Consider the following 13,854-nt stretch of genomic DNA (forward strand, 5'->3'; position numbering starts at 1 on the left):
TTTTTAATGGTCAAAAATATAAAACAAGCAAAAAAAAAAAAGTATAGCTGAGATATTTTATGACCTCTAGTGTCTTCACTCAGCCCTTAAAAGTTATTTCCTGGGCTTCCCTAGTGGCTCAGTGGTAAAAAAAAAAATCCGCCTGCCAGAGATGCCATTCAATCCGTGATCTGGAAAGATCCCGCAAGCCACGGGGCAACTAAACTCATGGGCCGCAACTACTGAGCCTGAGCTCTAGAGCCAGGCAGCCACAGCTCCTGAGCCCATCTGCCGCAACTACGGAAGCCCGCACGCCCTAGAGGCCGTGCTCCGCAACACGAGAAGCCGGTGATCCCAACGCGAGAGCAGCCCCAGTTCTGTGCAACTAGAGAAAAGCCCACGCAGCGACAAAGACCCAACACAGCCAACAAAATTATTATTTTTTTAAGTTGCTTCCTTAGGGTAAACTCTGCAGCCAGAAGATTCCAGATGCACTCGGGTTCTTAACTGCAGACTTTCTCCAGTTATCTGAAGCCACATGTCTTCCATAGGAAAAAAGGCCTCTGTGTCTCTTCAGTGAGAAAGAATTATAAAGATTGCCCCCGTTATCCTCAAAGGAATCTTCCCTTCCCCAAAACAGATAAATAAATTAACAGAGCTTAAAACCTGCTTGCTCCTATGACATAAAAATGATGACATGGTTAATTTACTACTTTCAATCTTATGAGGTCTAGCTTTGCAAGAATGTAAGCAATCTATCAGTAAAGTGAATTGAATGATGAAATTGCATACAGCCGAGTTGCATCGGGCCCCTCGTGAAATATTAATGTAAAATAATTTTTAAAGTAGCAGTACTAGGGAGCATAACGCAAGTAATTTCTGTTATGGCTTTCATCTCAGAGGATGTGGGATGCGGATCAACCCATTTAGATCCCTTCATGTGCCCCTGTAGTTTTTCCTATGCTAGTTTCCAAGATTTTCAGAAGTGTTGATTAAAAATGATACCGCTCTTTGAAAAAAAATACCAGAATACTCCAGACTTTGTGTCCTACACCAAACTACCACAGGAGGGCATTCTTCCCCTAAAATATATAACAAGCAGGGATTACCAGTGATTTCTACTAATAGAGAAAAATATGTGGAAGGTACCTCTGGAGGTTCTTTGGTCTGACTGGGGAATATTTGCATTAATGACTGATTCTAATATGATATTGTGCTTTCTTCACTTCATTTTTCTCTGATTGTGAATTTTATAGGGAGCTAACCTGTGGCATGGATGACAACCAAAAGACTGGCTGTAATATCTAAGCAAATGGTTTTTGTTTAGCTCATGACTTGCAGTTGGAGTTCTCTAGTAAAACTGGTGGTTCACTATATGTCTTCTGTAGGGATTTTTTGAAGAAGAAGAAGGCAAAGAGTATATTTATAAAGAGCCTAAGCTGACAGGTCTCTCTGAGATTTCTCAAAGACTGCTCAAGCTCTATGCAGATAAATTCGGAGCAGACAATGTGAAGATAATCCAGGACTCCAATAAGGTAGGAGAATATTCGTGCAGATGCAAGAACTGATTTCCTTTATTCTTCACTACATTTATTAAAGTTTTAAATTTTTGCCTGACTATGCAAAGTAAACTACCTAAGCTCTTTTGGTTTTTTGTTTATTGGTTGACTGATTGGTGATGGGAGGGGGAGAGTCGAAAACTTTGTACATGTGTATTTGAGTAGCTTTTAGATAATCTTAAAAACAATTTACCAGCCCCTGACCCCCTCCCATGGTTTGTTTGCATTTGAATAGCAGCCAAAGGGTTAAAGTGATTGAGCCCCATCATGGGCTGGGAGAAAATAGCAAGAAATTATTTATTCAGTCATGGAGGTCTTCCTGGGTCATAAGAATTTTGAAATCTATCCTCTTGTGACAGTACCAGACTTGCCAATCCCATTGTACTAAGCTACAAACATCCAACTAACCTCCTCCCGGCTCCAGAAAGCAAACACTTACATCCTCTAATGAGATTACTCAGAATCTTTCTAATACACTTTTATTCATTTAGCCAACCTTAATTGAATACCTACTGCATTCTAGGCCCAGAACTAGGAGCTGGGGCAAACAGTCTCTTCCTTCCAGAGCTCACAGTTCACACGGGGCTAGGAAAAGGAGGATGTGTGCAAAGAGCTAGTTAAATACAGTGCAGTGAAGTACCACGGGAGACACGGTCTACGCCTTCAAGTCATACAGGGAAAGCTCAGGGCTGGGGGCTCCCTGAACAGCTCGTTCTTGGTTGGGCGATGCTTCACAGAGGGCATGATGTTTGAGCTGGGGATTGTAAGGTGAGAGGTGAGAAGGTGTTTGCTGGAAGCAAAGGGGATCTGAGAAACCAACACATGCAGTGATGGTGGGTGTTTAGGGGAAGATGTGTTTGAGCAATGGGAGGTCTTTGAAGCACAGGTTGGATAGAAGAATGTGACGGAAGATGGAGCTAGAGAAGACAGTTTGCACTCTATTCAACTGGCCTCTGTTGGGCTACAAAAGAGGTCTTTTATCCTTTTCCTCTTTTACAAAGCTGGTATTTAGAAGGATATACCATCTGGATATAAGATTAGATTTCTGAATCTGGGCGGAAGTTGTTACAAATGTGTTCATTCTTAACTTGAAAGTTGCAAACTCCTTCCCCCTAAAGAGGGACAAAACTCAAACCACTGTCATGGTCTCCCTCCTACATGGAAAGTAGAAGCAGCTCCTAGTGGTGAGAGAAATGCCGAATTTGGTGTCAGAACAATTGGAGCCTTCATTCCAGCATGCTACCACTTAGCATGGTGGTCCTTCCTTGAGAAGTTGGTTGGTCACTCTGAGTCTCCATCTTTTAATCTGTAAAAATGGTTATAATTATATCCATCCTGCAGTAGCATTACAAATTAATTCACGAGCCTCCTCAAATCTCCTGAATTAGATAAGCAGTGGATGGGTGAACGGATGGAGAAAGTTGGAAGAAGTTTAAAAACTCTTCAAAAAATCATAAGAAAAGAGGCAGGGAGTGGGGAGGACCTTTTGCCTGTTTTCCATGCTATTTGTCAAGCCTACTCACAAAAGCAGAGTTAGTTTAAAAAGTTATATAGAATAACTTATTGCAGATTAGAGAAGGCGAGGAATTGAAAAGAAAAATGTTTGCAACCACGTGACAGGTTATCAGTTAATCTTCTAAACCAGTGAGAAACCTCCTAACACATTACAAGCCCATAGCTCATGGCTCCAGTCTAGGTAACATGGCTAATTATAGAGAGAAAAAGAGATATATTTCCACTCTTAACACGCTTGATTCAAGCCAAAGATGAAGATATTGAATACAGAAAAGAAAGAAAATAAAAGATGAAATATTATGTCATAGTCAAGTACTTTTATTTCAGAGCCCCAGGGACTTAGCACGCTGGCTCCGATTTGCTCTGTCACCATCTGGCTGCTTGACCACAGTCCAGCCAATTACTCTTTCTGTGGTTTCCATTCACCCAGCCCTCAGATGATGTCATTGGCCATTTTCATCCAAGGGAAAAGGGACGGCTCGGGACGCCAAGCTGCAGGGGTACTGGGCTCCCTGCCTTTCTTCCAGGAGCACCCCAGGCCCACCACTCTTTCTCTGCCCACAATGTGTTAAAACAGGTGAACCCCAAGGATTTGGACCCCAAATACGCCTACATCCAGGTGACCTATGTGACGCCATTCTTTGAGGAAAAGGAAATAGAGGACCGGAAGACAGACTTCGAAATGCACCACAATATCAACCGCTTCGTCTTTGAGACGCCCTTCACGCTGTCGGGCAAGAAGCACGGTGGCGTGGAGGAGCAGTGCAAGCGGAGGACCGTCCTGACAAGTAGGTGCTGGTCCCCAAGTGCATGTCCCCCTGCAGGGTCCTGGGTCAGGCTGGACTTAGGAAATCAAGACCCTTCAGCCTTGCAGCGTGCATGCATTCGCGCTAAGTTGCTTCAGTCAGGTCTGGCGGGCTTCAGTGGACTGTAGCCCGCCAGGCTCCTCTGTCCCTGGGATTCTCCAGGCAAGAATCCTGGAGTGGGTTGCCATGCCCTCCTCCAGGGGATCTTCCCAACCCAAGGATCGAACCCAGATCTCTTACCTCTCCTGCATTGGCAGGCAGATTCTTTACCACTAGCACCACCTGGGAAGCCCCTCAATCTTGCAGACAAGGACCCAACATGTGCTAATTTGAAAATGTTTACCAGGAAGCCCAGACTTCCTCTTGTCCCTTCTCTTTGGAAACAAGATACCCTTGACAAGTCAGCCAAAGCAGAAACTGTCATAGAGTTAAAGGCACTTTATCCGCCGCTTCCCTTTAGATCTTCCAGTGGTGATGGTCATGGTGTCTCGGGAAAGGCACTCTGAGCATTCCTCTCCTCTCTCCCTGAACCTACCCTCAGTTATTGCAGTCAACTGCTCTCAGAATTGTGTGCTTTGGGGCAAGATTCTAAACCACTCAGGAATTCAGGTTTCTCATCTGTGAAACAGATGCAGAGGGATTTCCTCCACCATCCCTTCCGTACTATCTAGATCTATTCTATGAGCTGGTCATCCTTTCCACAGACATTCAAAAAGTGCCCATAGGTGTCGGACACTGTTCTGAGCATTCAAATAGATAAAACACAGTTCTTGCCTTCAAGGCGCTCACTGTCTGATAGGAAAAAAAGAGCCAAGTAAAGCAAGAATTTTAGGTGAGCCCAGCATGAGAAATGAAATGGGAACCCTCCCCCCCCCCCAGAGAGGAACTTAAGGCAGTCTTGGGTTGTGGGGAATGAACACAGGCATCTGAATGAATGAGACTCAAGGCATCTTCAGAGGTGAGCAATCCTGGTTTTGCAGTAGGTACGTGGCTAGCAGCCACATCCAAACTATGAGAAAACAGTCACCCTCAGTAAACTTTACCAGAAATTTTGCAATAAAAAAAGAAACTAGAACAAAGTTATTATAGTATAAGCTTGTTGTTGTTTAGTCCCTAAGTCATGTCTGACTCTTGTGACCCCACAAGTCTCCTCTGTCCATGGGATTTCCCAGGCAGGAATACTGGAGTGGGTTGCCATTTCCTTCTCCAGGAGATCTTCCCAATCCAGGGACTCAACCTGCATCTCCTGCATTGCAGGCAAATCCTTTACCACTGAGCCACTGGGGAAGCCCCATAGTATGTGCTGTTCAGTATCTATTTAAGCATTCTTTATTGTGACTCAATGTAGTTTTTATTTGAACTAAAGTTGTGGTGGAAACTATCATCTTTTCAGTGTTTAGAGACTCTAAAGGTCTAGGCCAGCCTTGGCAATGAGGAGATGTTGCTAGTGAAGTGGGAAGAGCATGCCAGGCAAAAGTAGCTGGGAGAAAAGTCAGAGGTGTGTGAGAGCATGGCACACAGGAGAAAAATAGCTCACATACATAGAGAACATGCAGGATAGAATGCTCTGAGTGCAAAGACTCAGGGTCATCCTGACCTTCAGGGGAACCCGTGACTTTTCACTAGCCCTTGACCTTGAAATGCTCTTGTATTGCTTTTGTGCAGCGAGTCACTTGTTCCCCTACGTGAAGAAGAGGATACAGGTCGTCAGCCAGTCGAGCACAGAACTGAATCCCATTGAAGTGGCGATTGATGAGATGTCCAAGAAAGTTTCCGAGCTTAATCAGCTTTGCACGATGGAAGAAGTGGACATGATCAGACTGCAGCTCAAACTCCAAGGCAGTGTCAGTGTAAAGGTGAGCGCCACCCAGAGCTGAGAGGCACATGGTCGGTGGAACCTGGTACAAAAATGATGCCCCTTGGAATTCTTTGACAAAGAGTATAAGAGACATTTTTCTGTTTTTGATACCATCCAACACCTTTATCTGAATCTTTAAAATGTTGTTTCCTTGTGGAGGTACATTAGTGGTGCCAAACACCTAGAGATAAAATCTTTCTTAGGTTTTAGCTAAAATAAAACTGTTTTTTCAACTCTCCTTTCCCATCTTCTCTGGATAAACTGTGTTCTATATTCTAAGTTCTAACAAGTGAATTAATGAATGAATTAGCATGGCTTTTCAAAATCTGTCAGGGACAGACTTATAAAATTGTTCAAAACCAAAAATGTTCAAATGTTTATTCATTCATAAATGTGCATCAGTATTTATGTCAAGGTCCTGAGAGGAAGCAGATGGCCTGTTCCCAGTGAGGAAATGAAGAGAATATAATTAAATAGACTCTTTTGAGAATGTATAAGCAGTATTTAGGAAAACCAAAGAGGGCAGGCACTGGGGCATAAGACTGAGGGACTATCACCCTCCCCAAACCTGAAGACTCAGGGGAGAGAAGAGTTAGTGGAAGAAGGGAGAGAGGTGAGAGCCAACTCATGATAGACACAGTTTCTACTGGGGAATTGCAAAGAAGAAGCCATGGGCCTAAATACTCTGACAGGGCTGAGACTAGGGTGCAGTGAGCGAGGCATCTCCCTTGGGCACAAAATTAAGGGAGCATCAAAAAATTCAGTAATCAAGATAAAATACTACTTTAATGCTCCATGTCTAAAAATCAAAAGTAACTTCACAAAACCAGGTTGAACAAAGTATTAAAATTTTAAATCAAGGCAGGCCAGCCACAGTGCCGCACAGAGCCATGCAGGAGGCTGAGGCCGAAGGAAAACTCAGTACCACTGACCTTGATGCTGGCCTGGCTCTCCTCTTCCCTGCCCACCCCTTGTCTGTATGCCCATGGCTGACTCAATGATAATTTCTTTAAAGCCAGAAGGCAAAAGAGCCATTGTTTCACTCCAAATGGGACAGCTTCCCTCAGCACATGGCTGAGCAGAGGAAGGTTGAGAGGGATCCGAAGAAACTAAGGGAAGAATTCTGTACGGCTCGTCCTCTCTACCATGCGGGCAGCAGCTGGTGATCAAAGCCCCCTGAAGATGCCTCAAATACAGCGTTGGCTTCCTCCTTCTTTCACCTCATGCTTCCCAGTCCCACAGTGACAGGCAAGGATCATAAGCTCTAAAGAATGCAAACCCCTTCACTAATGAGAGCCTATACATGCTTGTGAGCATGACCAGGGCCTGGCTTTGTGCCTTCATTCAGCAAATCTAGAAAGTCCCTCCTTGGACCAGAATCTGCCAGACTGTCCAGTGAGACACGATAAAACAGTGGTTCCCGGCACGATGCCAAGATCACGAGCACTGTGGAATGTCTCTTATTAGTAGCTGTGTGTTTGCTTGAATGTTTATAGGGGAAAAAGTGACTAGCCCAGCAAAAATTTGACTTCACAGATGTTGAATTTATGTAAGTAAATAAAGATGAGTCTAGTTTTCAGAGTTATTAGGAAAATAACAGTGCTTGCCGAATTTGTGGATATAGCAAAAACATGACATGGTGGCCACACGACTGAAGTTTAGGAAGGATGGCAATCAAGTGTGGAGTTCACATGCGTCCTCTAGCAGCTCACTGACTGGTCTAGAGACAGCAGATAAGACAGATACAAGGGGATGTAAGAGAATTAGGGGGGCCGCATGGTGAAGGCACCTCTTTCTAGCCATGGAGAGGACTCCATGGAGGAGATATTACCATTCTTAGCCAATTCTCTTCTCCCCAATAGGTTAATGCTGGACCAATGGCCTATGCACGGGCTTTTCTTGAAGAAACCAATGCAAAGAAATACCCTGACAACCAAGTAAAGCTTTTGAAGGAAATCTTCAGGTAAGACTTTCTCTGTTGAGCTGTTCTTCCTTGAATTCCTTCAGACAGGGCGTCATGAATGAATGCCCCCAGGGAGCCACCTGACAGACCCTCTCCTCCATAGTCTAGTTTATCACCAGCCTGACTTCAAGTTGCCACTTTCTTATTTTGTTTTCTTTTAATATTTATGTATTTGGCTGCGTCAGGCTTTAGTTCAGGCATGCAGGATCCTCATTGTATACGCAGGATCTTTCCTTGGGGTGCACGAGCTCTCTAGTTGTGGTGTGTGGGGCTTACTTGCCCCACATATATGTGGAATTTGAGTTTGCCTGACCAAGGATCAAACCCACCTCCTCTGCATTGCAAGACAAGTTCTTAACCCTTGGATCACCAAGAAAGTCTCTAAATTGCCACTTTCTGAAAGTGAAAGAAAGTGAAAGTCGCTCAGTGGTATCAGACTCTTTGCAACTTCATGGAATATACACTCCATGGAACTCTCCAGGCCAGAATACTGGAGTAGGTAGCCTTTCCCTTCTGCAAGGGAGCTTCCCAACCCAGGGATCAAACCCAGGTCTCCCACATTGAAGGCAGATTCTTTACCAGTTGAGCCACCAGGGAAGCCACATTCTAGGGTTGCTTGTTAATTTGCTTATTGCTGTCACTAAAGGCAATTTGCAGATGCATGTGGCCAGGCCCTGGATGTGAATGAGCGCCTCATCAAGGAGGACCAGCTGGAGTACCAGGAGGAACTGAGGTCCCATTACAAGGACATGCTCAGCGAGCTCTCGGCAATCATGAATGAGCAGGTGAGGCTTTCCCCGTCTGTGCATAGGAAGTGCCCATTTTTATCTCCCATGCCACAAAGACAGGAAAGAGTCTCTTTCTTTTCCTGCTACTGAAATCCCTGCACTTTCACAAACACCTTGTTGCTGAGCTGTTCTCTCCCCCATGTACATCACCCCTTGACTCAAAGGAGAGAGATCAGATTGGAGAAAAATCTGTAGAAAAAGAAAATTGAGAACCCAGATGCTTTCCAGTTTTCAGAGATATTTATCCAAACCAGATGTGTGTTGGTTTTCTAGAACAGATGATGCCTAATTAGACACCAAGAGCCCTGGGTGACGTTCCTGCTAGAGTTTATTACCATGCCCAACGCCCCTGATTCAGGACCTCACAACCTCCAGGCTGGGATGTGCAGTTCCACAGTACTGCCACTAGGGGTCTCTGCACCATTCTCAGGAAGAAGGCTGGAACTTAGGGTCCTGGACTTTTATGGTCAAGGTTGCCTCTACAGAGGCTGAGCCTCTAGAAGATATGCAGATTGGGATAAACTTAACCCTCCATTCCACAAACAACTCATTCATGATTTCAGTATGTTCCATAAGACTGCACAAAATGTGGACATTCAATGATCACTACTTTGGGGGGTATTGAGAATCAAGTGGTCAAAACCAAGTTCAGTTTGTCTGGGCCTACTTCCAGCATCCATCAGCCCTCACACTCCACCTGGACATCTCTTCACCCATGGTCCCTTCAAGGAGTTAGATGTGTTCTTTATAGAATAATGAGGGGGAGAACTTGAGCTAACCTCCCAGTAGTGCCTCATGCATGGTGGCCATTCATTAAGTATTAATTCCCTCTCCTTTCCTGAAATGGAAAATAGTGTTTAGTGTTATTAATAAATAACACTATCACAAAACATGAAATGTGTCATACCCTTCTTTTATTCTGATTAAATTTTTTTTTCTCTTCTTTTCCATCTCCTTCTACCCACATTTTAAGTTCTCCATAGCAGTTAGAGAAAGAAATGGTTACTTGACTTGTGTTGCAAAGATAAAAATCTCCCCGGATAGGATTTTTAGTGGAGAAAGTGTTGGTGTGGAATTGTTAAGGGATGATGGGAATTAAATACTCAGGAGTGAAGTCTTAACAGATGGGGAAATCATAAATCTGAGAGTGAAACAAAAAGAACAAGCAATTGGAAAAGATGACAAAGAAATGCTTGTTTCCAACTGTAAATTGCATCTGACCTTGAAACTTTGGGCAAAAATGCTTTTCTCTTTTTTTCCTGGCAGCTCTGTCGCGGTCCATGTTTATACAGCTTCTGTTCCTCTGTGTCTAGTATTTCCCTCAGTACTGTAAGCAAAAGTGGTATGTTTTTCTTTCCTTATGTCTACTGTGTCCTTTGTGGCCTTCTGGTCTACCTGTTCCTTTTCCCCAGACACCTTCATAGTCGCAAGCATTCTGTAAATGCTTATTTAATTAAATCAACTTTGTTTCCATTTCAAGGTAGGTCAGTATTAAAATCAAAAGCCTATTAAAATCAAAAAGCTAATTAACAACTTAGCGTTTAAGAGAAAAATGTATGTCCTATCAACTTCTAAGATATATTTGAGCTCATTTGTATCCAAAATGAAGATTCATTATATCTCAAAGGGCTAAAAAAAATTAAAAAAACAAAACAAACCAGAGACAACGACCAGGTGATTTAGAGGAAGGAAAATAACTTTTTTTCTAGAAAACTTTTGCTAACAGAAGCAGAATTTGACTCTGGGCTTCCTAGAAACTGACGTAAAGAAACTAATGGATTACACAGGTCTTGTTATTTAGCAAAAGAAATAGATCTGTTGGCAGGAAAGATAAACTTTCTCCTGGTCCTGAGCCTCTATAGTGATTTGTCACATATATTTTATATATGGACAATGACTACACTGTTCGTGATATCCTCAGAAAAAAGAAAAGTTTTCCTTAAAAATGTCTAACTCTTATATGGCCATTCCACATTTCCATCTTAAATTAAAATGAGGAAAAAAATATTCGCTTCTAACTCTGAAGAGGAGATTCTAGAAGAGACACTATTTAATTGATAATTATCAACCATAAGTTTAAGTTAACCATAGCAAAACTATGTGTTCTGCAGCAAAATGAGCTATCTTTATGACAAATATTGATAATTGTCTTGAGTTGGTTGTAATGTCAGAGATAGCAAAAGATGGGGTCCTTAAAGTCCAATGTAGTTTTAAAAAGTGGGTGTAAATCTCAATTCAGATTTATAACAAAAAATGTTTGCTTCTTTCCTCAATATTTTTCCTAAAAAGGCATTTGACCCCAATGTTTGGGTTGGCACTCTAGTAGAGTGAAGGGTAGTCAAATTTTAGCATAATCCTATAATGCATGAATGAGCCTTAATCTGCGACGCATGAATACCTTTACATACCTCGATACTCATCCACATATTCTGGAAACAGATACATGTATAATTACAGTGAAGAGAGGAATTCTACCATTAAACTTGTTAACAATAGAAACAGAGTTAGAATGGATAGACAGACATAGAAAAACAGAAATAGAATTGATTATGCAGTTCATTCCGAGAGTGTCCAGAAAAGTCTAAGGTAAAAGGCAAATACTAAAGCCACTGCTTAATGAAAGAGCCTTCAGTATAAGGAGTGGGATGGAGCGGGATGAAGTAGACGCTCATGTGTAAAAATGGGGATGTGGACACGGAGCTGCTACAGTGACAAGCAGGCAGTCGCTTTTCAGACAGCACCTTTTCAGACAGCCAGGATGCCAAGCTATTTTATAAATGGCCAAAAACCATAAAAGCCTCTTTTGATGGAGGCCAAAGTAATACATGTAACTATTGGGTGAAACATAAGATGCTGATTTGCTGTCTGTTTCAACGTTTAAAAGGATGACAGCATAGTGAAGTCAACGCTGGTAACGGATAGCAAATATCAAAAAAAGAATAAAACGGGAGGGAACACATCTATTCTGTTATGGTGCCAAGCAGGCCAGATCCAAAGGCAAGTTGCTTTTTGAGTTTCAGATACATTGTTTGCCAATGTATTTAAACAGAACTTGTGACACTGATCATAAGGAGAACTTATTGGTAGTATAAGGTACATGGACGCTGTGGGGACAGAGAAGCCATTGTCTCCCGGAAAAGCAGGAGAACCAAAGCCTGGTAATGTGTAAAGTCAGTGAGAAAAACAGGAATTTTAAATATTCATTAAGCCTCTTCTGCACCAGGGTTTTAGAGGTGCCCGGGGTTTCTGGTATTGTTATTGTGTTCGTATATCATTAGTTGAACAGATCTGACAGGGAAGTACAGTTAGGGCGTATTAACATTATTTTCGAAAGCAAAATCAGGTCAAGGTAAATTTTCTTTTCCTCCTATTTCCATTAATGCAAACATTTAAATGAAGCTTCAGATGTTTTCTTTGGGGGCAGATTTTGACAATACTGATTATGACTTTTGCAAATAAAATAAAATTCCAGAATTACTCAAACACATCGTAAGATTCATTCACATTTAAAAACATATCTGATAGTTGAAGAGAATCAGGAAACTACTTTAAATCTGGTCAACATGGCTGAGATGTAGGCTGGGGTAAAAAAGCTCTTCAGGTTATACAGAGTGAAGTAAGTCAGAAAGAAAAACACCAATACAGTATATTAACGCATATATATGGAATTTAGAAAGATGGTAACAATGACCTTATAGGCGAGACAGCAAAAGAGACACAGATATAAAGAACAGACTTTTGGACTCTGGGAGAAGGCAAGGGTGGGATGATTTGAGAGAATAGCATTGAAACATGTATATTACCTTATGTGAAATAGATCACCAGTCCAAGTTCAGTGCATGAAACAGGGCACTCAAAGCCGGTGCACTGGGACAACCCTGAGGGGTGGGATGGGGAGGGAGGCAGGAGGGGGGTTCAGGATGGGGGACACATGTACACCCACGGCTGATTCATGTCAGTGTAAGGCAAAAACCACTACAATATTATAAAGTAATTAGCCTCCAATTAAAATAATTTTTTAAAAAACTCAAAGAAGTTTGATAAGAGCATTTTCAAAATTTGCAGATTCCTTGTAGGGAAATTTTTAAGTCAGTGTTCTGGGTTTTGGTCTTGTATTTGAAGTTATTAACACAGACCTCTCTATTATCATTTTATTGCATTGTGTTTTGTCCTGTCTGAAGATTACCTACCGGGACGACCCATCAAAGCGAGGAGTGGAGCGAACTTGCACTCGAGTAATTAACAAGGCAGCTCCCTCTCTGCCCACGGTCTCTGTCTCACCCAGTGGAGAAGTTTGAAAAGTCCGCAGCGTCGGACACTCCTCCTTCAAGGGAACTCTGAATTTGCAGCTAATCTCGGGGAAGAGAAAGATAACATTTAATTTATTTGAAGTTTTTATGGTGGTGTTCATATTGTTTTTTACCTCGCTAGCTTGAGAATTTTGCCAGTCTCCAGATTTGCACATTTCTTACAATTTTTTTTTTCCTTTGAGTGACGTCGATCAAGCCAAGCTGAATATTTGCTATGAAATTCCAATGAATGTGTAATTCAAAAGCTGACTGTAAGTCTGCTGTCGGTCACATTATGTTCAATACCCAGTCCTCGCACACATATTTTAAAGGTCAAAGTGAATGTTTTTGTAACATTTAAGCGTATTTCAGATGTAAATAGAAGATTGTAAAATATATGGTTTTTACCAAATTTAAAAGAACCTTTTTAGGTATTACTTATGACAGTGCTAAAATTATATGAATAACATTTCAGATACTGTTATATTAAAATATTTGTGTATGTGTACAAAAGTGTTGATAAATACTAATCTTTAAAGTTTGTGGAGTTTCTTTATTTGTAATATATGTGCTCTTAAAAGCAATGAGATGTGAAATTATGGAAGCCTTTTGTTGTTCATAGAAATAAAAAACAATACAATTTTTGTTGTTGTTCAGAGAAATAAAAAAAAAATACAATTACTTTGCATTTGGTTCCCTCTTGAAGATTGGGAGAGTTGCCCCTAAAAGTGGTTCATGGGACCGGGCAGCTGCTGAATGCAGTCTTACTTATGATTTATGATGCCTTAGCAAGAAGTCAGGACAAGGACTTGAACCTCAGCTGGACAAAGATTCAAAGATCAGCTAGACAGACCAGGGTTTTCCAATCCCAAGAGATAACTAGACTGATTGGAAGAAGATACATTGAATCAGAATCTTAAGGGTTATGGTAATTTTTAGGACTCTGCACAAATATTCCATTCTATAAATTTGTGGTGGCATTGCACTTCCGTACCTTTTTTTTTTTTTTTTTTTTTGGTTGCACTGGGTCTTTGTTGCTTTGCACGGGCTTTCTCTAGCTGCAGGAAGAAGCAGGGGCTACTCTGCATTGCAGTGGC

General features: G+C 41.9%; 1 protein-coding gene across 13 annotated transcripts in view; it reads left to right on the top strand.

Moving 5' to 3' along the window:
• The window catches only part of DOCK10 (dedicator of cytokinesis 10), a 308,358-nt gene extending 294,955 nt beyond the window's left edge, over positions 1-13,403 (top strand). For 9 of the 13 annotated variants that reach the window (XM_018058892.1, XM_013973005.2, XM_018058873.1 and 6 more), the window contains 7 exons: positions 1,368-1,514; positions 3,631-3,841; positions 5,525-5,715; positions 7,580-7,680; positions 8,327-8,465; positions 9,735-9,810; positions 12,650-13,403. In XM_018058892.1, coding sequence (XP_017914381.1) covers positions 1,368-1,514; positions 3,631-3,841; positions 5,525-5,715; positions 7,580-7,680; positions 8,327-8,465; positions 9,735-9,810; positions 12,650-12,711 — 927 coding nt within the window. In that variant the 3' untranslated portion in view covers positions 12,712-13,403. The remainder of the gene's footprint in view (positions 1-1,367; positions 1,515-3,630; positions 3,842-5,524; positions 5,716-7,579; positions 7,681-8,326; positions 8,466-9,734; positions 9,811-12,649) is intronic. The other 4 variants (XM_018058883.1, XM_005676619.2, XM_005676621.3 and 1 more) reach the window with 2 other exon arrangements.

This window comes from Capra hircus, chromosome 2 (genome assembly GCF_001704415.2).
Source record: "Capra hircus breed San Clemente chromosome 2, ASM170441v1, whole genome shotgun sequence".
In the NCBI taxonomy this organism is placed as follows: domain Eukaryota; kingdom Metazoa; phylum Chordata; class Mammalia; order Artiodactyla; family Bovidae; genus Capra; species Capra hircus.